The sequence below is a fragment of the Epinephelus moara genome, chromosome 16 (genome assembly GCF_006386435.1).
Source record: "Epinephelus moara isolate mb chromosome 16, YSFRI_EMoa_1.0, whole genome shotgun sequence".
NCBI lineage: Eukaryota > Metazoa > Chordata > Actinopteri > Perciformes > Serranidae > Epinephelus > Epinephelus moara.
Genome location: NC_065521.1, coordinates 11,701,026 through 11,728,937, shown reverse-complemented (window position 1 = coordinate 11,728,937; position 27,912 = coordinate 11,701,026). Strand labels below are relative to the sequence as shown.

General features: G+C 41.2%; 1 protein-coding gene across 1 annotated transcript in view; it reads left to right on the top strand.

The window, feature by feature from the left end:
* The first annotated feature begins 727 nt into the window (after window positions 1-727).
* mtor (mechanistic target of rapamycin kinase) overlaps window positions 728-27,912 on the top strand; it is a 109,860-nt gene continuing 82,675 nt past the window's right edge. The window contains exons 1-21 of the mRNA XM_050064060.1: window positions 728-894; window positions 1,308-1,450; window positions 1,699-1,807; window positions 1,940-2,172; window positions 4,011-4,211; window positions 4,330-4,464; window positions 4,544-4,819; window positions 6,577-6,685; window positions 6,966-7,149; window positions 7,543-7,671; window positions 7,855-8,099; window positions 8,842-9,051; window positions 9,277-9,482; window positions 10,141-10,263; window positions 12,223-12,306; window positions 13,113-13,205; window positions 13,702-13,836; window positions 15,503-15,632; window positions 22,306-22,556; window positions 22,699-22,785; window positions 25,467-25,634. Of these exons, the coding sequence (XP_049920017.1) occupies window positions 1,322-1,450; window positions 1,699-1,807; window positions 1,940-2,172; window positions 4,011-4,211; window positions 4,330-4,464; window positions 4,544-4,819; window positions 6,577-6,685; window positions 6,966-7,149; window positions 7,543-7,671; window positions 7,855-8,099; window positions 8,842-9,051; window positions 9,277-9,482; window positions 10,141-10,263; window positions 12,223-12,306; window positions 13,113-13,205; window positions 13,702-13,836; window positions 15,503-15,632; window positions 22,306-22,556; window positions 22,699-22,785; window positions 25,467-25,634 (3,237 nt within the window). The 5' untranslated portion in view covers window positions 728-894; window positions 1,308-1,321. The remainder of the gene's footprint in view (window positions 895-1,307; window positions 1,451-1,698; window positions 1,808-1,939; window positions 2,173-4,010; window positions 4,212-4,329; window positions 4,465-4,543; window positions 4,820-6,576; window positions 6,686-6,965; window positions 7,150-7,542; window positions 7,672-7,854; window positions 8,100-8,841; window positions 9,052-9,276; window positions 9,483-10,140; window positions 10,264-12,222; window positions 12,307-13,112; window positions 13,206-13,701; window positions 13,837-15,502; window positions 15,633-22,305; window positions 22,557-22,698; window positions 22,786-25,466; window positions 25,635-27,912) is intronic.

The following is a 27,912-nucleotide window of genomic DNA, read 5'->3' as shown; positions in this document are numbered from 1 at the left end:
TCTGGCACCCTAGGGCCCTGTTGGTAATCCAGCCTTGATTATAGACCCTTTTCACAGCGGACATTTTGACATATGGTAGTAGGAAAACCACATAACAGCACATAACACAAATCAGTTGGCCTTAACCAGGGGTCTGGGGACCCACAGGGGTCCTTGAGGGAGTTCCAGGGGTCCCCAGAAGAAAGGGAATTAGTGTGTTTTCACTTCTTAATTCACTATGGAAGTGAGCCCAACGCAAGTGCCTAAGTCAGAGTCATGAGCATAGGCGCAGATTTTGGGGGCTGACAGTAGTAATAGTACTTTTATTTTGACAAACTGCTAGAACGCGACTCATAGATGCAAAAATATTTAAGTACTGTACGTGGTGGCTGTCTGCATCTTCAAACCTCAAAAGCAATAGTTGCAATCTGACATAAAATAGTGAGGAGATGAAGCAACTATATGCACAGTTGAAGCAGGACGTACCATGACATTTCCACCATATATTGATGCACATAAGGCAGAGTCAGGTAGTGTTAGTGCGAGGTAATTCATACAAATTATACGAATAAAACGTATAACATTTATTTTTGGAATCAATCTTGGAATGTAGAGGTATACGGTATAAAGTATTATAAAACAAAAGTTCAAGTAAAGTGTCATTAACACTGCTATCTGAAACTGTATTCAAGGACATGTGAGCGACATGCGCATCACCTCTGCGCAGGCTACTCAACGCAACACAGCGCTCGTGAGGTTTGCTGCCTGACTGTACCCTGCCGGAGACGGTCCAACTGAAAAAAGAGATACAGTAGCAAGCTAACATTTCCCTGTGCTAGCTAGATAGTCGTACAATGAGAGATATTTTGCAACAGCCGAATAGTAATTAAGTGGCCGACATATAAATTGAAACACGTAAGTGTTACAAAGCGACTTACACTATCTTGCTAACGCTTTGCTACAGTAGCTGAACGTTAGCACTAGCCAACATTAGCTAAACAAAACCAGCATGATACACTGGTGTGGTTCAGGGTTAGCCCGTACCTGACATATACCACTTGGTCCTTTCAGTTGAGTGTTAGTGGTGTAGAGAATGTCATCTTTAGTTAGTGGAATGTCTCTGCGTGTATGTTGCTAATTAGCAGGGTTGACAATGTGTTTAACAAGCTAACTAGACACGTTAGCTAGTTGTAACGTCAGCTAAGAGCAACATTGACCTGTGTAAACAGCTCAGGACAAGTAAACTTTAAGTATGGTCTTTAAACTTGTTAACCCTTTTCTTTGAGAACCCAGAACGTTTTATGTATCATTTGTATTTGTCTCTGCAGGTTTGGCCATCCAAATGGTGATCATGTCAGGCACAGCCACTGTGCTGCAACAGTTTGTCAGTGGGCTGAAGAGCAAAAATGAAGACACCAGAGCAAAATCTGCCAAAGATCTGCAGCACTATGTGACTACAGAGCTCAGAGAGGTAATAGCAAAAGTAAACATGGATGTAATAGACACCTGCATGCAGATATTACTCCAATATACTCTATATTGTGTGAGTGTTTTTGCCCACAAGAGCTGTAGAGTGATCAGCTGTTTTCACTGATTCAGGAGTGATTGTGCAGACTTTTTGTCACCAGTTTTTTTTTACTTTGTCATACAAGTTAGAGTCACCAACTTAGCTTTTTCTATTTGTATTTTTCTGTGACACTAGTTTTGTGTCTTTTACAGTTAAGTCAAGATGAAGCCACTACATTCTATGATGAGTTAAACCACCACATATTTGAGCTGGTATCCAGCTCTGATGTGAATGAGAAGAAAGGAGGGATTCTCGCCATTGGTAAGACATAAACATTGATAAACATTTCCTCAGAATTATGTAGATACAACAACTGCCCTAGAATTATGTCTTACAAAAATGTGTATAATAGCATACACAGCACATGTGTAAAAGAGTAAATTACTGTTGCAGTGAGTCTGATTGGAGTCGAGGGAGGCAATGCCACCAGGATCAGCCGCTTTGCCAACTACCTGCGCAACCTGCTCCCCTCCAGTGACCCAGTGGTGATGGAGATGGCCTCTAAAGCCATGGGCCACCTGTCTATGGCAGGGGACACCTTTACCGCTGAGTATGTGGAGTTTGAGGTGAAGAGGGCCCTGGAGTGGCTGGGAGCAGACAGAAATGAAGGGAGACGCCACGCTGCAGTAAGTGACAAGCAGACAGCTGGGATTGTGTTGTTTGTTGTTAAAATACCACCACTTCTTGGTGGTGTTTATGTGTGGTGGAAATGAGGGCATTGGACAGTCTGACTCAAGATTGTCTCATTGCACTGTCGGCTTTTTTGTTTTTATTTTGTAAAGTAGCACTTCGCACATTTGTGGCTTTTCTAGCTTTCCCTGGATGGAAAACTCACTTGTTGTTCTGGAGACATTTTGTATTTTGCTATAAAGTAAAGAAAAAACGTAATATACCTGCAAAAATGATTTTTGCATAAAGATTTTTCTTCAGTACTAACTTAGTTTTTGTGCCTGTTAAAGCAATAGTGCGTAACTTCTGTCGCCTCCCAGCGGATAATGCGTTATTACAACTAATAAGCCGGTGGCACTTCCGTGTACACAGAGTAACACTCGCCAGTCGCCACACACTGTGTACACAGAGTAACACTGGCCAGTCGCCACACACCGTGTACACAGAGTAACACTCGCTACACACCGTGTAAACAGAGTAACACTCGCTTCACACCGTGTACACAATGCTACACAACGTGGCGAACACCAGGCTGCTAACATTACATTACGTTCATAGCACCATTTCCAAGAAAATAATAAAGTACTAGGTCCAGTACATGTAACAGCAACACATACTACTCATAATATAATTATAAACCAAGTCACTTACTTATCCAACAGCAGCAAGGCAACATCCGTGTCTGCCCTCAGCCCAATTTCTTCCTTCAGGGCTCTCCACCGAGGAAAAGCGACGCCAATACAAATCCTTGTTTGCCTTCTCCGTCAGTTACTTTCCTTCTTTGCTAATAGACCTTCAGCCGAACGTCCAGGCTTTTTCTTTGTGGTAGGATCCACTTCTGAACCGTGTCTCGGCCGCTTCTCCGCCATGTTGCTTTCACTTTCTACCTGCGCTCTACCTCTTGCTGTGACACTCTCCGCTCTTCTCTCCCCCTGCCCTTCTTGTTGTGAGGAAGCATTTCCTGTGCGCCAGCGCGGGAGTGTCGCCGGTCTACACGCATACTAAAAATGATATATATTGAAAAATACCGCGAGATGTTAGAGGAGTCGATCAGCTTAATCAGCTCCTCTAGTAGTGGCTTGGGTGAAACGGACATTTACGGACCTGTAGAAGTTACGCACTATAGCTTTAAAATACAAACTTGAGAGTTTCAAACCTAGCTAAAAATGAACCATTGTCTCACCTAGCAAACTCACGCTGCACAAAAGATGCAGATGTGCTTGAGCTTGTCAGTTCTTCTTGAACGGTAGTTCTGTGTGATAACTAAAAGTTTCTCTGACACAATTGCACTTTGGCCTTGTTTATCTTCTCTGCAATTTTTCCTCTGGTGCAATGAGGAGTCTGTTATGATAACCCCAAACACAGGGATGAAATGCTAAAATAGAAACACTGATCAAATCAAATTTATTTTTATTTTTTTCTGAAGGGTTTTCCAGCTTTCAATTTTCAAATATGTGTAATTATGTTTTAGATGATACAAGAATGAGTGACTGATCTGATCTGATTCACTCTAAAGGAAGATGATTTTTGAAATGAAAATGTGTTTTTGTGGACAGGGATTGTATTCATACTGACTCTGTGCAGACATCAGGAGGAAGAAGGAAGACTTTTGAGGCCACCAAAATAATTGGAGTTAATGCTGCTATTAACCCTTTGTAAAGTGTTAAAGTTTTGATTTGTCTGTGTTTGATTGTTCAATATCTGAGTTCAGACTTCTGAGTTTTTACGCTGTAAAGAAATAAACCCAAGAAAGGCAATTAATGACAGCCATAAAATGATTTTCTGTCTTTTCCAGGTGTTGGTTTTGAGGGAGCTGGCTGTTAGTGCACCCACCTTCTTCTTTCAGCAAGTGCAGCCCTTCTTTGACAACATCTTTTACGCGGTATGGGACCCCAAGCAAGCCATCCGAGAAGGGGCTGTATCTGCGTTGCGAGCCTGTCTCATCCTCACCACACAGAGGGAGACCAAGGAAATGCAGAAACCACAGTGGTACAAAGTAAGACATTCTACTGTATCTGGACAAATCATTTTTTGTTCCTAAAGAAGTATTTATCCTGAGTACATGTATTTGTACGTGTAATATGCAACCTGAATGTTTGTCTTTACTATAAAAGCAAACCTTTGAGGAAGCAGAGAAAGGCTTCGATGAGACTTTGGCCAAAGAAAAAGGGATGAATCGTGATGACAGGGTCCATGGTGCTCTTCTGATCCTAAATGAGCTGGTTCGCATCAGCAGCATGGAAGGAGAGGTGAGGGCTGAATTCACTGTGGAAACATTCTCACATCCACAAGCAAAACATTCGTCTCACTGTCTTATCTCTACTACAGCGCATGCGTGAGGAAATGGAGGAAATCACGCAGCAGCAGCTGGTCCATGATAAGTACTGCAAGGAACTGATGGGATTTGGAACCAAGCCCCGACACATCACACCCTTCACTAGCTTCCAGTCGGTGCAGCCACAGCAGTCAAATGCCCTCCTGGGCCTGCTGGGCTACAGCACGCCTCAGGGCTTCCTCAGCTTTGGAGCCACGCCAGTACCTGCCAAAAGCTCGCTGGTGGAGAGTCGATACTGCCGGGAACTGATGGAGGAGCGATTTGACCAGGTAGATTTTACGGCAGAGGTCTGTCTTTTCCCAGAATGCGGCAGTTGTTTTGGTAATTGCTTAATCTTGCGTTAATAGATTTTTTTTTGTCCAAAGAAGAGATGTGTACCGTCTAGGGCTGTAACGGTTTGTGTATTCGTATGGTACAGGGTCAGGGGTCATAGTCTGGTGCAAGCAGCCACACGCAGAATACAGGCGTTTGAGTCAGTCAAACTCTGGCAAGAGCAAATGACAGGGTGGAGGTGGGAGATATTGTATTATCATTCTATGTACTTTGGTATTTTTAATTTCATACCATAAGAGATGCGTTTCAGCGTTGTAGCCTGTTGTGACCTGTTGCCTCAGGAAAAGTGTTTCATTTTGTTCAATGTTCGTACAGTAGTACAGAAGTGTTTGACATGTTCCTAATTTTTATAATGAAAATAGCATACCAAAGTTGCCAGTGGGCAAACTTTTGCCTCAGTTTCCAGACTGTCTGTTTTTTGACACTTGCACCACTGTCTCTTAAAATTAAATGAAAAGAAGCGTATCTTTTTTATTTTTCCGCTCTACCGAACTCACATCAAACCATGTCTCCTAAACTGTGTTATGAACAACACTGTGACTTCTTACACTCCTAGAACCATTGCCATTGCTGGATTAATGTCTTCATAAATGCGCCACAATAACACTTTTACTACCACCCAAACACAAAATGAGAAGATTATTTAAGTGTTATGGCTCTGATGGAACAAAGTTTAAGTATGGATTCCCTTTTGTATTATTTATTAAAAGCATGATTGTGACAGTTCTTAGCTGCACAACAGACTATGCAAATTGACACTTTTACCTGCATCTTAGCTCAGTGTTTTTTTGTTTTATGGCTTACACACAGATGTATGTCCCTTTTCAATGAAAACAATAATGCATAAATGAAAAATGTGCATCCCAGTTTGGTGAAATCTATTTTCCACCCTTTTTTCACTCTGCCCTAGTCTTTCTCCACCTTCTGTCATTAGCTTGTGTTTCATGAGGGCTAGGATGAGTTGGTTTTGGGTGAAGGCAGTCCTGCAGTAAATGATGCTGTTGAAGTTTAGTGTTCAGTTTTTGTTTAGACTGCCAGAGAGGTGTGGTTAGGACCCTGGGTCTTCCACAGGGGTCCGTGACTCCCAGGGGATCTTCAGAGTTACTGCAAGAGGGCCGCTGTATTATTGTTTGATAATTTAATTCAAGTTTTGACAGTGGCTGGGCTGACTGAACTCACGTTCAAGCCTTCACTTCAGTCTAGGAACCATGATGATCTGTGGGTATTTTTGACAACACGTTAAAAACAAGAAATACTAGGGCTGCACTAGTAATAGAAACACTAAGGCTGTATGTCTGTTGTCTTAAAATGTGACTACAGACATTCAGTGGTACAATTAAATTAGTTTTCAGCTCTACAATTGTTCAGGAGTTTCTTTTGACTAGTAGTCCAAGACTGCCAAGTACACACTGGTTTATAGGACCAGTACTTGGACCAGTAAGCTGCAAGTTATCTCACCATCAAAAGTTGCATTTTGAATAGAAATATAATTCTTTTATAATTTATATATGAAATATAATTTCGACAGTCAAGAAGTTGAAACTTTGACTTGATGATAGAAATAATGCTTCTTAGCTTCCACAACATTGCAGAAGTCTCATGAAGAGTGTGTACAAGGTCAGCACCACAAGGCCAGTTCTGTTTTGAGGACCATATGACTTATTTGAAACAAACTTTTATGTGCTTTGTCCAGGTGTGTCGGTGGGTGCTGAAATACAGGACCAGTAAAAACCCTCTGATCCAGATGACCATCCTCAACCTGCTTCCACGCCTGGCTGCCTTCCAGCCTCATACCTTTACAGGTGGGACTAGTTAATGTTTGAATGTAATCCAAGATTCAGCTTGATCTATCTTTAATGCATTCTTTCCTATCACTGGGCTTTTTGGTGTTTATGCACAAGACAAGTGAGGATTTCATGACCAGTTCTTTTTGGGCTCCCCTTCAACAATATCAACAGGCTTTGCCGTATTAAATTGCTTGTAGTTTCTTCCAGTCCATTGTTTTATGTGTACCAGCTGATACAAAGCCCTATGTCTGTATCTAAACATTTGCACTGTGCATCTGTTTGTTCCACTGTGCAGACCAGTACCTGTCAGACACTATGGGCTACCTGCTGGCCTGTCTGAAGAAGGAGAAGGAGAGGACGGCAGCTTTCCAGGCTCTTGGGCTGCTGGTGGTGGCCGTCAGGGCAGAAATCCAGCCCTACCTCACAAAGATCCTTGAGATAATCAAGGCTGCCCTGCCACCCAAGGACTTTGCACACAAGTTAGTAATTAAATATATGGCATTAGCTCTGATAGTATGTAATAGTATACGATAAATTACATTTCCTCATATTCAGATAGTGATATGTTTGAGTTGCCTTTTTCTATTTTGTTGTGTTTTAATAGTTATTGTCTTACAACCCATGTTTTGTTCACTTCTCTTTTCTTGCTTTGCTTTTACATAGTTGCTTCACATGTTTGAAGAATCTAGTGTTGTAGTTTTTGGTTGTGCTATATCAGATGAGAGACTCATCGATTTTCAAGTGCTAGTTTAAAATCTGTAAGGTAGACCTGTTTAAAAATAATTTTGAGTTACTTTCTATGAAAAGAAAAGAGACTTACCATGTGAGTGTGTTCTATTTTCCCCTAACTTTGCGGTCTTCCATGTGTGCAGGAGGCAAAAGACCATGCAGGTGGACGCCACAGTGTTCACCTGTATCAGCATGCTTTCCAGAGCCATGGGTCCCAGCATCCAGCCAGACATCAAGGAGCTGCTGGAACCTATGCTGGCTGTGGGCCTCAGGTAGGAAAGACTGATTTCTGGCTGGCAGGGTTTAAATCCAGAGCTTGACTTAAACGGCTTGTATAGTTATGTTTGAAGTTGTGTTTGTTGATAAATGCACCACAGCACACTTCTTCGTCCTCATTTAAAGATGACAGTGATGCTGATATTTGGTTGTTTGTCCATTTTGTCTTTTTCATATAGTCCTGCACTGACAGCAGTGCTGTATGACCTGAGCCGTCAAATCCCCCAGTTGAAGAAGGACATCCAGGATGGCCTGCTGAAGATGCTTTCTCTGGTGTTGATGCACAAGCCGCTGCGTCACCCCGGCATGCCCAAAGGCCTGGCTCACCAGCTGGCCTCGCCAAGCCTCACAAACATCCCAGAGGCCAGTGACGTAGGCAGCATCACACTGGCCCTGCGCACACTTGGCAGCTTTGAGTTTGAAGGCAAGAACATTGCAAAAGACCCATCAATCTTAGATTTGGTTCTGTCAGTAGAGAAAAATGATGACTTTAAATGTGGGCATGACAGCCCTAAAAATCATAAAGCATGAAAAGAAATAACTGATGGAGTTAATGCCTCAGTTCCTATGCACTGCACATTCAGGGAATTTGAAAAAAAAAATGTAGTGGTTCTAAATTGAAGGCATAAACCATCAGGTATAAGATTGGAGCCAAAAGGAGGGGGGGCATTTAGTCTGTAAGAAATGATAAAGTGAACTGCAAAAAGTCTGGAGTGGTTATGTTGATGGGTGTGTCCAGCTGTTTTCTAGACTGGACCCATGGAGCTCAAGACAGCATATCAGCACTGAATCATACAGCAGCCCAGGGTGAAACAATAACTCGGCAAAGTCTTATATTGTCATCCTGCAGCAGATGGTGGGGTGGGTTTGCTTTTTGGTGTAAAGAACAAGCTGTGGTCAGACTGCACAACTGAACAGGGGTTGTTATGAGTTATGGAATATTTCAGGCTCTTCTTTTGAATACAAGTTGTTGACAATCTTGCACCTTCAAACAACACCAGTCTTCTTCAAAGATCGAAATTGAAGCCTTAAACATGCAATCAAAAGTGCAAAAATTCACCTAACCTGCTTTATGATTATCTGCATTAGTGTCCTAACTTGCCTGAAACTACAGCTATGTAAGAAGTAGTTGTAATGCCAAATCTAACTCTTTGTTCTTTCCCTAGGACACTCCCTCACCCAGTTTGTGCGCCACTGTGCTGATCACTTCCTAAACAGCGAACACAAGGAAATCCGGATGGAGGCAGCTCGGACCTGCTCACGCCTCCTTACCCCTTCCATCCACTTGATCAGCGGCCATGTTGTCAGCCAGACTGCTGTGCAGGTTGTTGCAGATGTGCTCAGCAAGCTGCTAGTTGTTGGCATCACCGACCCAGGTAACACATGAAAGAATAAAAAAAGAGGGAGGCAGGAGAAGTGTTTTTTTGATGGGATTGATTGAAGTGAAGGGAACTCAAATTTGCAAGAAAACAGAATTTGATCTTAAGAAATCTTGCATTTGTGGCACCTGTAATCAGCTGTAATTACCTATGACAATAAGGTAATAAGAGCTATAAGAGAGTCAAAATGTCTAACTTTTTCTTGTCCTTGTGTTCATGCAGATCCAGACATTCGATACTGTGTCCTGGCATCTCTTGATGAGCGTTTTGATGCCCACCTTGCCCAGGCTGAAAACTTGCAGGCTCTGTTTGTTGCACTGAATGATGAGGTGTTTGAGATCAGAGAGCTGGCCATCTGTACAATCGGACGCCTCAGCAGCATGAACCCTGCCTTTGTAATGCCCTTCCTACGCAAGATGCTCATTCAGGTAGGAGAGGCATGACAGATGGCACACTATGAATAGTTTATTGATTTATTGTGTTGAATGTTGAAAATGGATTTTTATTTTACACCTTAAGAAGGGATTTGGTGTTTAACTGTTCAACTGAAAACACCAAAACAATCTACCTCACCATGTTATTGCACTTTTTGGCTTTTTTTTTTTTTTCTCACACCTTATCTGATACTCTGTCATGTCCGCAATTGTCAACCCCAGATGTTTAACAGCTGATTTGCTGGGGACATATTGTCATTAATAAAACTCAAGACATTTGGAAATCTTTCCAAGAGTAATTCAATTTTCCTAAATTCATAAAATAACATGGTTTTCAATATTGTTATTTCTTTAAATGAAGATGATGTTAATTACAAGAAAATTATGTTAAAAATAAATACAATATTATGATTTTTTTAAACTATCTGTTAATACATTTGAAGATCATGTGTTGTCTGTAAATACACATCTACTTCAGTAAACAGTCAGTCTGTTTCAACAGACACCTTTAGATGGCAGCAAAGACCAATGTATTATGCATAGCTTAAACTATCCAAAGTATTGTGTACACTATGCATTAACCTTTCAGATTTATTCCAGATACACAAGAACGGGAATGTTATACTTAATTCTGTTTTGAATTTTGTTGCAGATCCTAACAGAGTTGGAGCACAGTGGTGTGGGCAGAAACAAAGAGCAGAGCGCTCGTATGCTTGGTCATCTAGTCTCCAACGCCCCCCGTCTCATACGGCCATATATGGAGCCCATCCTCAAGGTACAAGTCTGCAAGTTCTCCATTATGAAGGTGTTTGAGTGTATAAATGTAAACCAGGCGGTCACTTGAGAGGAGCATGTGTACTCAGTAGACTCTGAATAAGTAAATGGGATTTTTCACACATCAGTCTTTTTACAGGTCTTGGGGAGTTAGGATAGGACAGACTTCATTGTCCCAGAGGGAAATTTGCCTTAGACTTCACAGTGTCTGCAGTAAAACCAATAAATACATCCAACACAGTAAAATGCAAATGTAAAAAACAACAAATACATACACTCATTAATTGCACATGCCCATCTGTATCATCATGAAAAATGCACACATATTACGATAATACTGTGCTGCACAGCAAAATAAGAAAAACAACAATGGTATAAACACATTGCAGCCTAGGTGGTGTTGAGGGCTTTAATGGACAGGGGGACAAAGGAGTTTTTGAACTGGTTGTGTCTGCTTTGGGGGAACTCTGTACCGTCTGCTTGAGGGGAGGAGCTGATATTCAGGGTGAAGAGCATGAGTTGGATCTGAGATGATTTTTTTGTGCCTGTCTTATTATGGTTTGTTGAAAAATGTTGTGAAGACTGGGATGTTGACGGACCCCCGTATTCTTAATGGCTTTCTGTATTAGTCTGTTGATTTTGGCCTTTGATTGGACTGTCAGGTGACTAAATCATGCAGAGATCCAATAGTGGAGGAGGCTTTCCATTAGGGCGTGACAGAATAGGAAGTGCACTTCCTGGCTCACACCAAAGGTTCTGAGCCTTCTCAGGAAGTGCAGCCTCTGCTGTACTTTGGAACAGACCAGACACCAGATTATTGTCTATGTGGATGCCCAGGTACCTGCAGGTGTCACGGAGTAGTTTAACTGCATGTGTGAAAAAAGTTGGATAAAACTTTTTGTTCCTTCACAGGGTGTGTGTCTAATAGGTTAAGTCTGATAAATTGTCTCAAGTCTCAAGGGTGTGGAGTTAGAAAGAAGTAAGCTTACCAGACCTCTGTAGCCCACCCCTCATCTCTGCTTGAGGCTGGCAGCTTAGGGCTAGCCGTTATTAGCAGAGCACACCCAAAATCTCTGACCAAACTGTCAGTGGCTGAGTTGCATTGTGGGTCATTTAGGTGCCAGGTTTCGATAAGGAAGAATAATGGGTGGATTAAAAAATAGGGATGGGCATTCTAAGTAATTTCCATATTCGAGTGCTCTCATTACATTATTGACGAGTACTCGAGTACTCGCAAAACAAACAAACAAAAAAAACAGCATTAGAATAGGGTCACATTTAGGCCAACAACAGAACTCAAGTGCAATTTCAAGCTTGTTTATTGAACAGCCAGGCTTTAATTAGCCTATTAAACAGTACACTCACCCTCAACGAAGCTTAACGGGAGCATATCTGTAGTGAGCATCTTTGTTAGAATCTATGTTATCTTCTCTGCTCTTGCAGCATCGCAGCGGCGTTTGCTAGCACTGCTAACAAAACCGGTGATAGGAGGCTGCCTACTGTCCGTCTCCGCGGTCTTCTCTTTGTCGTTGATGCGCAAATGGTTGAGCATAGAACTGGTTGTTCTGTGATAAGCTAGTTTGATATTACACAGCTTACACTCCACGATTGTTTCGTCGATCTTTTCAAAATACTTACAAATGTCATTCTTCAACTTCTTTGCCGCCGCCATTTTGGGGTCAAGTGACGGGGCTTACCTGCGTCTGTGTTGTATGCGGCTGCGCACGTGACTGCGCCCCGTCCAATGAAATGCGAGTACTCAAATCTCAATATGTGTAACGAATACTGACGTTCAAAACGAGTACTCGAGTACTCATGCCCATGCCTATTAAAAAAGACAGTGTAATTGGGGTCCAATGCAAAATCTATGATCCATTACAATCTAATTTCCTGAAGCTCTTTAAACCTTTTTTGCCTATTATAGGTCAGTTAAGTGACCCTGTTACCTTTGCTTTTGCAGGCTCTCATCCTCAAGCTGAAAGACCCAGACCCCAACCCTGGAGTGGTCATTAGTGTCCTTGCAACCATCGGCGAGTTGGCTCAGGTAAGGCTGAATGTTTATAGCTCTTTGAAGTTTTAAGAGGACTGTGTTAGCCTGTGTATCACATTGATTCTCTTGCTGCTGCTGATTGAAACCCAATAAATCTGAGCCCTGTGCACATTATAACATTTTTGAGTCTCTCACTTAATGCAAGCACTCTGAGCTTGTTCTTTTCTGAGGTGGAAAGTTCAGGGAAGAGCCTCACTCATGGATGTGTGCCTTGCTCCGCCCGATCCAGGTGGTTCGATGGTCCCCACAGAGGAGTCAGAAAAGTACAGTTAAAGTCAGGCAGACTCTGCAGTTCAGACAGAGTGCAGGAGATGCTCAGGTAGAACAAATGCTCACAGTTGACCTAGTGCAGGAAGAGACAGGAGCCCAGCTGCTCAGGAACCGACACAGGAAGACACAAGAAAACGTAGGGATACAGTCAAGAGCCTTTAAATGTCATGTCAAATTGAATGCAAAAAAACAACAACAACCCAGAAAGAAACAACGTATGCAAGCCAAAACAAGTATGTTTAGAAAATTTCAGATTTTGGTAGCTCATAGTGGTAGTATCAGAAAAGATACTGCAGTAAATGTTGCACCATGGCACCCCCCGCGCTAACAAATCTGAAATCAAATTAGTGCTGTCAACGTGAAAGCAACACATAGACAGAATATAATGCATTTTTATAACATTACTGGCATCATTTTAATGTCAAAAGTAATTGTTCAGTCCCTTGTAGATTTTAGAAGATCTTAATGACAGAAAATTGAGTATGACATTTCCTTCGCTGTGATTGGTTCTCCTGTGCCTACCCTATCAGGTGAGCGGCCTGGAAATGAGGAAGTGGATGGACGAGCTTTTTCCAATCATCATGGACATGCTGCAGGACTCCTCCTCATTGGCCAAACGACAGGTACACCAAAAAAATGTGTCTGCTTCATCTGGTTCTAATTTCCCTTTACTCCAAGTTCCGAAAAATATTTATTTCCTGGGTACAGTAAATACACATCTACTTCAGTAAACAGAACTGGATGTCATTTCTGGAAACATTTAGTCACTCAGAAAGCATTTTAGAGCACTGTGCTTCTGGTATTTCCTGTTTAAACAGAAACACTGGGAGGGCTCATTTGAAAAGGATTAACCAATGACTTATCAATAAGGGGCTGAAAAGTAGTTTGAACTGATGGCAGGGACCGGCAAACAAGATTAATGGTTGTAATTTAAAACAGAACAAGATGAATAATAAGAGTACAACCAAATCAACATAAAGTAACCGTTGTTGCATTGTTTGTTAGATAGATACATTTTATTATGATGGTGGTTATCATTGCAAAGAAAAGTGTAGCCCAGACTTGTTGCTTCTCCATCAGATGCATTGTTGAGAGAATCTGCGTTTGACTTTCCACCAGGTGGCGCTGTGGACACTGGGGCAGCAGGTGGCTAGTACAGGTTATGTGGTGGAGCCCTACCGCAAGTACCCCTCTCTTCTGGAGGTGCTGCTCAACTTCCTGAAGACGGAACAAAATCAGGGCATCAGAAGAGAGGTATGCACCCTTCCTTTCCACTATGGGTTTCTTTGTTGCAATATGAACCCAACTCTGTCACACGGTGACTCATTATGAGGCCAGAAATCCAACCTGTCAACATATACTAACCAAATCAAGGTCAGTTTAGATGTATTGACTTTGACTGGTGAATTATAACCACACAAATACATACTGTATGAAGCTGTGCACATTTTCCATAGTTACATGGAACTTTTTGCTAAGTCTTAAGCTGTGATGTAAGTGATAATTGTCAAAGTTTCTTCCCTCGCCTATTACATTACGTGAGTCTCAAGGAGTGCATTGTCAGTGTATGGTGTGTGGCATGTGGAAATTGGCTCGGGCAACTCTCGCCCTTCCACTATCTGATCCATCTGAAACCCTGTTGAGCTAATTATCCACTGGTAGTTGCTACTTTAGGGTGACTGTGTACTCTGTGCTATAGCCTCAGCACTCCTTGAAGGAATAAACTGCAAACTTTTTACATCAAGCATTTATGTCAAGCGTTAGTTTACTTTTCTGTGTTGTAATTTTTATATGAAAGGAATATCCCACAGTAAATCTGTCTTTTTATTATCAAATACTCTCATCCTGCAGGCCTGAAAGATGGCTCTGCTTACTACTTTACAGATGACAGCAGCTGTGCTCAGGTTGGATTTACAGCACTTACTACAGATTCCAGTGGGGTCTCAGAGTCCTGGAAAAAAATATCATAACATCAATAGAGGCTTCTCCAACCACTCATGCAGTATTCTCCAAACGTCTGTTGCTGATGCACATTTTCGTTATGTTCCATATAGTCCTCAATTGGATTGGGTACCTTTTAACTTATAACTGGTACCAGTTCCAGTACCTGGAATTCAGTACTGGTACCCAACGATCCCATTTTTGGTACTGTACCTTCTCTGTAATAACAAAAATTAAATTTTTGAACAAGCTACAAGAGTGACATGGTAGACTAAAATACAATTCTGCTAATCTGTTTTTTTTTCCTAATCACTCATATAGCTAATCATTCTTCTCAGTCTGTCTGTCTGCTTTTTAAGTGTGTGTCTGCTCGTCTAGCAGTGACACAAGGCTATTAAATTATCGTGATATATCAGCTTTGCAGCAATATTTTTGGCTAGCTGGGAAATTAACAAAGCAGCTGAAGGAGAAAGTTAAAGGAGAGAGTTAACCCTGGTGGGCCCGTGGAGCTCTGCTGCTGGCCTCTGAGCTCTCTGGCTGGCTTCCAGCCTTCAGGGTGCTTTGCCGCACTTCTGCCTTTTGTTAAAACCTAGCATTCTCACTCAGATGCACTCCTGGGTACTGAAATTTGGCACTGATTGATTTCATGTAAATTGGTACCCAGTAGTACAGGCATAATTTGGTCGTTACCCTTGAAAGTACGGAGTTTGGTACCTAACCCGAAGTCCTCACTTTGCTAATAAGTGGCTTCAGCAGAGTTCCAAAAGTATGTGGTAGCGATAGCACCTTGTAACTGTTTATGAGAAATTGCTTGTTTTCTTTGAATGCTTAAACCATGATCTTAGATTTTTTTCTAAATATTGGTAGTCCGATCAAAGTCAAGACTTGATCAAGATTTCTGCGTTTTTAGACATGTCTTTTAGGGGGGACAGACATGCTGACGGTGTGTGTGTGTGTGTGTATGCTGTGTGTCCAACAGGCCATCCGTGTACTGGGTCTTCTTGGAGCTCTGGACCCCTACAAGCACAAGGTGAACATCGGCATGATTGACCAGTCGCGAGACGCCTCTGCTGTCAGTCTCTCCGAGTCCAAATCCAGTCAGGACTCAGGTAAGCAACTGTTACTAATCTTGGTTTTGGGAACAGTTTGGGTAGCAGTGTTTCACCAAGAGTCAGAATATAGATTAGTTTAACTTTTTATTTGTGTTCCCCAAAGTTACAGCAGTAATAAATTCTAAACTCTTGTGATTCTGCAACAGCTGGAAAATCTCTAATTCTATATGACCCTTTTTAAAATCTCACTGTGTGGGTCTGTCCACTGGGGGCCTTGGGGTTCTTGCTGTGATTACAGTGTGCCTGTGTGAGCGAGATGAATAGTATTGTCTTTATGTAGAGGACTTATTGTTGTGGTCTTGGACTTCTTTATTCGTTATAATGGAAATTGCCTCCACAATCACACACTTTTTAAAGATGGGCTATGAGGTGACTTATTGCAACAAACAACTCCAGTTTTAAAGGTCACAAAACTTATGAAGTGGCAGTTAGCATTTTAGAGTAGGCATGTAAATGTCATTCAGAAAAGGCATCTGAGATGTGAAACAAGGCATTTGCCGTTGGTCATAATTTGATTCGTCAGTTCTTGTGCAGTGTTTGGATTTATGAGATACCAGCGAAAGACTGAATTGCCTCCATTTTTGTCATGCTCATGATTTTTTTAGCGATGCACGGCAACAGTTTTGAAAAGGAGAGAGGGTCACTGATTACAAATTTGATAAAGCAGCTATTCATAGTGAAATGCAATGTTTTATGCTTCACTGAATTGAACAATATTTAATTGTGGAAAATCAAATTGAGATATGAAACTGTTCGTGCAAGTGAGATCTTTGCATACATTTGCATGTGTGACCATGAATGAACACACATAATCCCCTACTTTGGTTACAAGTCAGTGTTGTGGAACGAGCTGTGAGTAAAACACACCTTTGTAATCTTGCAGCAAAATTTTCTTTGGTCAGAATATGATTGCACCAGAGAAGGACTGATTTCAGTCTCAGTCATTTGAATTGCTGAATCTGTCTCACAAAACCAATGTTTGACTAAAACCACTTGTGATTATCTTCAGCTCATTAAAAATACTCTACAGTGAAGTGATATGTCTATGCACTCAAGACAAAACACATTTTTTGAGACCTTGCCCCTGCATTTGAAAAGTCAACAGCAGCTGTAGCTTTGGGTTTGAGATTTGTTGGAGTATTCGTTCTTCAGGATCTAATTTCTGGCTTCTGTCTGATCTACACCCAACCAAACCTTTCCTAAAATTAGTTTCTGCCAGTTCAGAGGGATCTGTAACCAAAATAACTGAAGTGTTGTTTTTATTACAGTGGAGATATTCAATTTAAATTGACCCACTTTAGACAGACACCTCCTCAAGCATCTGTTTTAAAAAAGTAGTAACTGTAAATTACTTATCTCACTTTTTAATGTATGAGAATTGATACTGATGCAGTCCGCTTATGCTTAAATGTATAACCATATAAGCCGAGCCATTCATCGTCGTCATCATACATCAGTGGAGAATTTTTAGTGCTGTCTAAATCTGTTGTGTCAAAATGTTTGTTGTCACAATCCATGTAAACACAATAGCCTCAAAATACCATGATTGCAGTACTAAGTTATACCTAATTACAAATCTGAGTACAGTTTTTTGTTGTTGATATGCAGTTTTTTCAGTACATTTCATTTAGATAATACAATATTCTGTTGAATACAACTCATCACCACAACCTCAGCGTATGAATACGTTCCCTCTGGTAAGCAGTGATGCAGGGTATATGTCTTGGGCTTTGATTGTAAAAGGTAAGACTGGAAGGAGCTTTATTGTGCTGCTGTTGACAATGTGGTAGGCAGTTTGCCTTCTTGGTTTAGTCTGCGGAGCCTCAGTGTTATTATTTTATTACCTTCATAAATTTGGGCACAACAATAACTCACAGCAGATTGGTGGCAAATGATCATCTGATGTCCTGTATGGTAAGCGGTGTTGCAAAACAAGGGGCACTCAAGATGGTCAATTTTGCGGCATTGTTTACACGTGCATAAAAAAAACATCTGTAGTGTGTGTGTGTGTGTGTGTGTGTGTGTGTGTGTGTGTGAGACACAGACAGCAGAGGAGCAGCCAAGGAGCAAAAGAGCAGCATATCCCTAAATGACACCAAAATGTGGGACTCTTAGCCTATTTTCTATTACATGACTATTTTGACACAAACATTTACCTGCCAGTGTGGCAGTTAGCCTTCTGAGATTTACTCGCCAAATGGAAAATCTACCTGAATTTGGCTGGTTTTAATTTTGGGCCCTATTTGGGTCATATCCATAGACACCCTTGGGTTGTTTTAACTCAGTGTAAGCAAGGATATCTGTGGGAAATTATAACCGTCTTAAGCCAGGAGCCCAATAAGCAGCAGAATTCTTTACTTTCCACAATATGAAAGAAATAAAATACTACTGATTTCAGTCTTTTCAGAGCCTTACCAGTAGAGAGTTCATCCTAATTGCGGCACTTGTGGAAAGGCCCTGTTTTTTTTTTACCGAAGACATACTGATTCATCATCTGTTGACTATCTATAACCACAGAAACTCTTGTGGTAATGCAGGAGCTTTTGATGTGGCTTATAATGGATGGAACATTTGACCTGATGATGGTGCAAAATAAAAAGGTCATGCTGTCACTTAAAGGCCATCATCCTCAGGAGATCTTCACAATTCATTACCATAAAAATGGTGAATGCAGGTCCCCACTCATCTGATCCAGTCATGTGTCTCAGAATGTGATCTTGGACAATACGGTAATAGTTTTACCAGTTTGTACTCTGAGTCAATGGGCTGTGACCGTGAATTGGAGGCTGTATATCTGTTGGCAGATTTGTCAGGGTCAGTGTCTGGAGCACTTTCAATACGACAGCATGTATTTTGTCATGTGGGAGGTCATTGGCAAGGCCTGTCTCCTCACCTGACTTCAGACGAGACCGATCACGTCACTACAGAACTTCAGGGTCATAAAACTGATGAAATGGTGCGTATTCCCTCTCAGTGACTTGCTGTATTTACATCTGGTATTATATCTAGAAAACAGTGCAGTTTTTTTGCCTACACAGCTGAAGCCTGAATTACTACAGCACTGCTGCCTCACTTAGCTAGACTGATGCCTGTTTGTGGGCTGTGAAGATGCAGATGTGTAGTCATCCATCACCATCATTAATCTAGACTTGGTGAAGGCCAGAATAATAAAAGATCCTAAGTTACCCTCTTTAGCCTGCAAGCTCTGTGCCAATCTGTTTTGTCTACAGTCCAGAGCCTTTAGGGAGACAACTGGAGCAGCTGAAACTGTACTCCTGCAGAAGGCCAGTGAAACGCTGAATACCAGACGTCTGTATTCTCAGATGCCTTGTAAAACTCAATAGCTCTGTATAAAAGAAATGGACAGACTGACCCCATTTGCATTGCCTGTCAGAAAACACATTAATAAAATTACTTATTTCAAAAAGAAATATGCATTATAAATTATAAAAAGACCACCCCTGTTGCTTGCTTTCTTTTAAAGGTTTTGTATGCATCATTCAGAGCACTGCTATAGCAGCAAACCACTGATTTCTATGTAAAGATACAGTGGAGTAACAGCATCATGAGCAGAGAATGATGTTCCCTTCGGCCTGTGTGAGTTGTAATCTGATCTTCTCTTTGGTTTGTTGTGGTAAGCCGGTCTGGCTGTGCTTGGGTGTAGGTGCATGTGTGTATCCTACTGGCTAGCTTATCGCCGCCACTTTACACTATGCTCATACCCAGGTTACTGCTGATGTAGGGTCGGCGTCATTTCAGAAGCGTAGCGCCCACCCTCTGTCAGCAGTGTTGCCGTTGTTTAGTACTGTTTATGGAGTTAGCACCGTTAGCTGCTAGCTGCGTTAGCTGCCACCGGCTCAACCAGTTCCATTTGAGAACTGCGTCCAGACTTACACTCAGCACAGTTTTGCATACAGCCCCTTTAACAAATACATAAAATTGTGCTCTGTAATTTTGGGCACGACTGCCAGAAGCCTCATGTGGCTCAGTAGATTCTCCTTTACTTAACGGTGATTCTGAAGTGGCTTACTACAGATGGCAGCAATTACATAAAAATCCGAAATTTTAGGGTAAAAGTGAGAATAACTGGGTGTTCAGACCAAAAATGGCACAGTTTGAGAGAAAAGCAAGGGCCTGCTGTGTTGGTGTGGGTGTGTTGCTTCAGGTACCCACGAGAAGATGAAACACACGATGTTGATCCAAGACGGCTGGTTTGAGTTGTAAATATATCCATGAGTTTAAAGGTTTATTAGATGCCAAAATGCTCCACAGCTTTCTAAAATACTGTGGGACAAGATTTTTACAACTCTGTCATGGCAGGGTGTTTTTGAGAAAATGCCTAAATATCGACATTGCATTGATATTGTAGGGGTGAATATTGATGCTTATACAAAATATTTAAACAATGACATTTTTGATAAATAGTCATCAGTACTGGATAAAATGACTAAGGGACTAAAGACAAATAATAGAACAGCTACACTGTAGAAGAATCCGGTAAGTCTAGAAAATTACATCACTTTCTGTAATGCAGCCTGTAAAACCAGGAAAAGAAAACACCTATGATATTACGATATCCTAAATCTAATATCTAGTCTCATATGGAGATATTGATAAATTGCCTAGCCCCACTTGCAAGGTGAGCAAGTATTACTCTTAATGTTCTAGTCAGCAGTGATGTTGAATTGTCTTGACCCAGCTTTGGGTTTTAGCTGGATAACCTGCTGTTTTTTTTTTTGCTGGTTTCCCACTGTGCAAATGCAGCACTCAGTTAATTTAAAGAGGGGGCTTCATTCTCTGCTAATCTGAACTCAGCCTTTGCCCTGCGATTAATGTAAAATTTATGTAGCACAGAGGAAACATGTATTTCTCTATATCCTGTTTATAATGTTCGTGCATATCCTGTGCTTCATGTCATTTAATTTGTAACTGTGACTGACTGAAACTTAAATATGTGGGAACCCATATCATTGTGCATTACCTCATAATGCCAAAACATGAATGAAAGCAGCTCAAAAGAGAAACAGTACTATGCTTATGTTGGCAAACAAAGTTATAGTTCCATAGCTGTTCTTGGGGTTTAGACAAGACAAAACAAACCAGGGCACAGTCATCAGCTGCTGCAGTCCAGCTTCGTCTTCCTCTAAAAACCCTTATATGAGTTGTTGTCCATTGCTATAACACAGGTCGGTGCCAGAACTGACAAGCAGCCAGCAGCAACAAGCCAACGATATCAGCTCTCCTTTCTCATCAGCCTATTATTATTGTTAAACTCCACAGCCAGCCCCAGAAGCCCTTTCAGCTGTTTAGTGGGAAGGAAGAGGTGTTGATTTGGATGGTAAGGGGGCAGCTGTTTGAGAGGCCATAAATCACATTGATATACCCAAACTTAGACACTGGAGAATTATTGCTTGACTAATGGTCTCTGTGTGTCATGACGGCATAGCCTTCTGTCCTACATAGTCACAAGGGCTGGGCTGATGAAGTTATAGTTGGAAATGGATTTATAGTCATAAAATATGCCCCAATACTTGTGATGGTATGATCACATTTGGAAAGCCACAAATAGTTTATATGGGCAGTTTTTATACTTGAGAATTGAGCTTAAGTGTTCTTTTACAGTCTGAAGCTTATTGCTTCTGACTGACACCATTGCTGGCTTCACATAGTAAGTTAAAGCCAAAACTGTGATCCAAAATAAGAGTTTTAGCCCACCAACAAAAATCAAAGCATCCCACCACCACAGATTTTGAAGAAAGCAGCTTGTAATTTGGGACACAGCTTAAACATATTGTGATACTGTGATACACTGGCGATCTGTTTAGGGTTTGATTTTCTATACCTCCGCTTTGACGACAGCCATGGCGAGAGGCATTATATTTTGGGGTTTGTGAATGCGATATCTCACGAATGCCTTGAGACTCAACAATGAAATGATGAGAATTAGGTGGTCAAAGGTCAAAGTCACTTTGGCCTGGTGTCTGTCCCATTTTTGTGAACGCGACATCTCAAGGCCTTGAGGAATCTCCTCGAAGTGGCACAAACATCTACTTGGACTCAAGAATGAACTGATTAGAATTTAGTGGTCAAAGGTCACCGTGACCTCACAAAACATGTTTCTGGCCATTACTCAAGAATTCATATGCTAATTATTACAAAATATCATAAAAATGTCCAATAGGATGAAATGATGAACTGATGATATTTGATATCCAAAAGGTCAATTTACTGTGGAATCATTATGTTCTGCAAAATTATTTTCTGGCTATTACTTCTGGCATCATATCTCAGGAACAGAAGGGGAGACATTTGGTCAGACACTAAATGGTGACTCTAATCTTGAGACTGTGCTGATTGATCTTCTGTGCTGCTGAAGGGAAGATGTGTGTGAAACATCCACGTTTTCACAGACATGAATGCAAACTGTTAGTGCAACTTGACTGGTTCACAGAGGCATAAAACCACGAGGCAGTAATTCTAGTTGTGTCAGGGTGTGCTTCTTGTTTTCGTCTGAGACCCTTAACAGTGATTCTAAAAAAATATAGCAGCCACTCTTAGATGATTGCACACCATACAGCCATTTCTTCCTCAAGAGTGTGAGAAGTTGCAAATGTTGTACGATTCATTTGCAGCAAAAATGACTGAACTGTTGTGTTTCCCTTCATTACAGCGGACTACAGCACCAGTGAGATGCTAGTGAACATGGGTAACCTGCCATTGGATGAGTTTTACCCCGCTGTAGCAATTGTAACTCTGATGCGCATCCTGAGAGACCCCTCACTCTCGAACCACCATACCATGGTGGTCCAGGCTGTCACATTCATCTTCAAGTCTCTAGGCCTCAAGTGTGTCCAGTTCCTGCCGCAGGTCATGCCCACTTTCCTCAATGTCATCCGGGTCTGTGACGCCAGTATCCGAGAGGTAGGTAGAGCTACAGAATAAGAGGAAAGAGGCTGTCTGGTTGATTTGTTATCTGTTTACCTCTGGTGAATGATGTCAGTTATTTTTAAAGCAAGTCTCTCACTCTTTGTTTCCTTTGTGTTTTTTTTTTTTTGTTCTCTAGTTCCTCTTTCAGCAGATGGGAATGGTAGTGTGTTTTGTGAAGATCCACATCCGCCCCTACATGGACGACATCTTTACCCTCATCAGAGTGAGTAACTGTGTCAACATCCCTCCTCCTCCCCCCTGCCACCGATCCCAATCCCTAAACACTGATCATCCAGCCTCCCTTATTTTCCTGTGAGTCAGGCAAACAGCTGCAAACTCTTAATTGCACTCAGTTGTGCTCTCTACTTCCCTCATTAGGAGTAATGTGTTGAAGGCCCAGGGATGAAGTCTGGCCCCATGTCACACAGCAGTACACATCATGTGTGGTTTGGTACTCACTAACAAGATTAGTGATGCTGTGGGTCTGGGAGAGTGAGAAATTCACGTCATTTGGATAATATTCTTTTTACTCTGCTTTTTAGGACCTCCTAAACATATACATGTATTTGAAAATGCAAAAATGTTTGAAATATTTTCCCCCTCTAATTAAGAAAAAAATCTGCCTCCGTCCACACTAGAACGCAAAAACAACTCTAAACGTTCGCTGGCGTTCGCTGGCATTAGCTGCCTTCTGCGGTCTCCACTTGTTGCAAAGGTAGTAAAGTCTACAGGCTAATGTTACCTGTTTCAAAACAGCAACTGTCGATCTCATCAACGTTGATTCCCCTTCGGTATAAGGACAAAGGAACTCACTCAAACATGCGAGTGATGTTTTCCCTCCATTCCTCATTGACCACAACCCCACTCCTGAAATTGTCCCACCATCTGCTTGTTTGACTGGGCATGATCCAAAACTGCCTTTTCTGATGGACTTGTAGCAATACTCGGTTGAAGAGTAAAGTAGTCATTAGACCAAGCAGTGTTGACAACGCGTAAACAAACTAGTAATCTGCCGTTGTTGTTGTTTCTGACACATGCTCATTACATGAAGCAATCATGGGCATATGTGCATTGAGGAAATTATGTTATTGTTCACCAAACATTACATTCTACATTACTACACAGACACAAAGTAACCAGAAGTTTAGAAAATCTGCACCCTAAAATATGTTTTCAAAAATCTCTGTTTTATTTGCCTAAAACTCAGTTTGAGTCCTAAACGTAGGGCAAAATATCTGTTCACAACAATATCTGTATACATGTAGACAGGGCCTTAGAAATGCTTATTGTTTAGAATTACACTTTCTAACAGCTCACATTGTCAAATTCAGAGAAAACTGGTGAGGATTCCTGACATTCACCCACCAACTGCTAAAGCCATAGCTCTTGCACTTGCACAAACACACTTGTCTAGCACATAATCATATAGCAAGGCACAAAATATCATATGACTGTCCTTGTATTGGAATCTTGGTAACACTGTTACCAGCACTTTTTCTATGGTGGTAACTCCTCCTGAAGGAAAGTAATTGAGAGAACTGAACCACTGCGCCTCGAGTCCCTCTGAGTTAATAAATTGCGAGTGAAACAAAGAATCTATTCATTTTTCTCCAGCTCAGCTCCTGCATCCAGATGAGGGGGCTGGAATAGCCATTCAGGATGTACACTCACCCTCTCTCACTCTAGTCAGCTGCCACAGGCAGGGAAAGCAGGAAGTCGGGGGCTGCTTGAGATCTCTGGTCACTGACAAAACACCTCGACCAGATCTCACAGCTGAAGCCCATTGACTGATTGACGTATTGCGTGACTTCAATTCTTCCACCCTGACTCCAATTGCCATTATCTCTTATGTACACAGTGGCCATGCCTAGATTTTCCAAAACGGTGTTATAAGCCACACAGACGTGATGTCAGTCCCTGTGGACAGGAAATTGTCCCCATTCCTCGCCATCTAGTATCGTGACCCTCTCTGCCTCTGGCAAGTGAAAGCTTTGTATTTCCAGAGGGAAATCTGTCTAAATGTCTCTGTCACACTCAACTCATTGCTGGAAACACATTTTGACCCAATTTTAGACCCACACAAACACTATAGGACAGCAGGGAGGATGAGGTAGTGTTTTGTGCTAAGTTCTTTGGATGTACCCTCTGAATATTAAAAATTTATATTCAGAAATTGGACTCGCTTGAATTGAGGTCACTCTCTTTCAGGACAAACGTATGACTTACTGCAACAGTCACATCTGTCTGTTAACTTAGGTGTTATTAGTTTGTGCATTTTTTAGATCACACTGAGGATCATTTTGGCCAAGAGATTCTCTAGACCAGGGTGTCTGCAGGTCCTTAAAACGATGTCTTGAATTGAATTTTACGAATATTGGGCCTTAAAAATCATTTAATAGTTTTACATTGAACTTGCAGGGTCTTAATTGCCAACATTTTATCTAATTTTATTTATCCATCTTTTAATTTCTTTTTGGCAAGCTCCTCTGTGTGAAAGTTCACATTCTGAAATCTTTAAACCTACCACTGAACCTAATACTGTCTTTTTACTTTATACTTGCACTTTCCTAATCTCAAACTGTAGATTAACCTAACTCACTTTAATAACCATATTCCTGCTTAAAACCTTCCTGTGCACCTTTGATTGATGACCACATGGGTACAGCTGAGCTAATACGTACCTGCAGTGCATATAAAGAATAAGATAAAGATGATTTGTCTGAAAATGAGACTTACATTTGTTTTAATAAATAATCTTGAAATGTTCTCAAAAAGCATTGCATTTAAATGTCTGATACCTGTACACACCTTGCTCTAGACAGTCTGACCTCTTAACATGACAAGAACAGGATTCTTTATGATGGTATTTTGATACATGCCAACATCTTATGTTTTGTTCCGTAGGAGTACTGGACACCAAACAACCCCATGCAGAACACCATCATCCTTCTGATCGAGCAGATTGTGGTGGCACTGGGTGGAGAGTTCAAGCTCTACCTGCCTCAGCTCATCCCACATATGTTGCGCGTCTTCATGCATGACAACAGCACCGGGCGCAGTGTTACCATCAAGGTCAGTGCAACGTGTTGCAGTTCACATGACTGAATCACCACGACTTCTGTGCGATTATAGGCCGATAAATGGCTAAAGTTGTGTATCTCATTATGATTTTAAAAGTACAGTTTATGATTGAAGTGCACACAATGGTGTATCCCAGCCACCAGAATTAAAAAAAGGATCTAAAGAAGAGCTGCTGTGCCTTATTAATTGATTCACAGGGCTTTTACTGCACAAAATAATACTAGATAACAACTATTATTGTTTCGCAAGTTTTTTTTTGCTGTAAAACACATTTTTTTATTTTATGATAAGATGAGAAACTTCGTAAAACTTTCATTAATGTGTGTGAATGTAAATGTGCCGTCATAATGATTACAGGTGGAGCCTTTAACTGTAATACATGGATGTTTAACATGTCAGAATCAGGTAAAAAAAATTAAGGAGTTGTTTTTAAGTTCAGCTATTGCAGCAGCAAAACTTACAGCATTAATCAGGGAAGAAGAAACACAAACATAAACATTAAATTGAAAAAATAAAAACAGTAGATTTTACAAATTAGGAGGTTACAGGAACGAATCCAGGAAGGCTGGAATTGACATTGTGGTTATAGAGCTGGAACAGCTTTAAAAAAGTGCTTTTAAAACTCTCAGCAGAGGCTTAACATATAAAAGATATTGCTTGGAAACAGGTTAATGCTACCATGAATGCTTATTCAGCAGAGTGCAGAGCAATAGCTGAAATAAAAAAGAAATTGAGTCATTTGAAAATACTTGCAATAAAAACAGACCAGACTGCCTGCTGTGGCCCAGTGCATCATCAGAGAGGCCTCAGTGCGTTTTAACGATGCACCCCTATATATTCCATCAAGTATCAAGTCCTTGAGCATTGCAACATTTTCCATTTTGTACAGTCATTGTCAATTTCTTAGTGTTGCCTTTTCTTGCAATATTTAACTATATTTTAACTATTTGTGACTTTTGCTTTCCAATTGACATGGGTGACAATTATTCAGTCCTGCCTATTTAGGACGAGCTCATAGAATTGTTGATGTAGAGCAGGTAATTAACCTGATGAATCACAGTCTGATGAAAGTAAAAAGGTTGAAAGAATGATCTTGATTACTCGTAGCAAGTAGCTTCATTACTTTTGATAATCTGATCTCTTTAACTAATCAATCATCCTGTCATTCTGTCAACAAAAAAAGCTAAAGTTTGATGAATGACTTGAGATTTAAAGGTACCCTGTGGAGTTTTTGACCACGAGCACTCTTGTGAGCAACGTGACATGACTTAGGGTGGCTAATCACATTACTGGCTGGAAAGACGCTTGCAGTCCACAGGAAGAAGTAATACAGTCTCTTTTTTATTATGAAATATTATATTGAATTAAAGAAATAAAGTATGTAGCTCATGTGTACTATCCTAAAAAGCACTGGCATTAACTCTGTTCCCGCATGTTTCTTTTGTCGCAGTATAGATACTACAGTAATGATAATGAAATTGGGGGACTCACCTACCTACAGATCTTTTAAGTCAACATAAACAAGCTTAATGAAGTCAGATACTCAGTTGCTGAGATGGGGGAAACTGACTTTCTCTCCACCCTCCATTCCCCCACAAATGGGGCATTTAAGTGACACGTGCTGGATTTGGTGTGAATGCAGTCTAACGCTTTCAGCAGTTTGTAGCAGTAATGCACCAAGAAACATTCTCAATGCACCAGTAAAGGAAAGGAAGAAGATTGCTCGCTAGCAAACATGGATCTTAATAATGCAGGGTCTAAAATATTTCACTGTGTTATATTCAGCATGCAGGTTAGGATATAGGTCTGGGATACAGACAATGTGCGGCGAGTAATACTGACTTTAAACGATCTTGTTGTTTGCACGCAACGGGGTACCAGTCTAATTGCCAGTTGGACAGAAATTTGCTTCACATTCATTCAATGTGCACTGTATGCACTTTGCGCATAGTTCAGTATATTTGGCACTGTAGAGCATGGCACCAAACCCCTAACTTCTCAGAGCGCCTAAATATGTGGCAGCCTCATCACTCTGAAATCTCTCCAAAACAAAAAAGTGCACTTCTGTCAGTCCTGTGTGTGCTCGTGTGCATTTTGGGCCTGTGTGTGTGTGTAACAAAGGAGTGAAGCAATTGAATTTCTCCAAGAGGGGTTAATAAATTACACCTTTTTCTTTTTTGACACAAAACAAATTTGTGGACCGCTGTTGGTAGCATGCTCCAGCAGTTTATTTTCACAACCCAACACACGCTATTTCCCGTTCCCACGG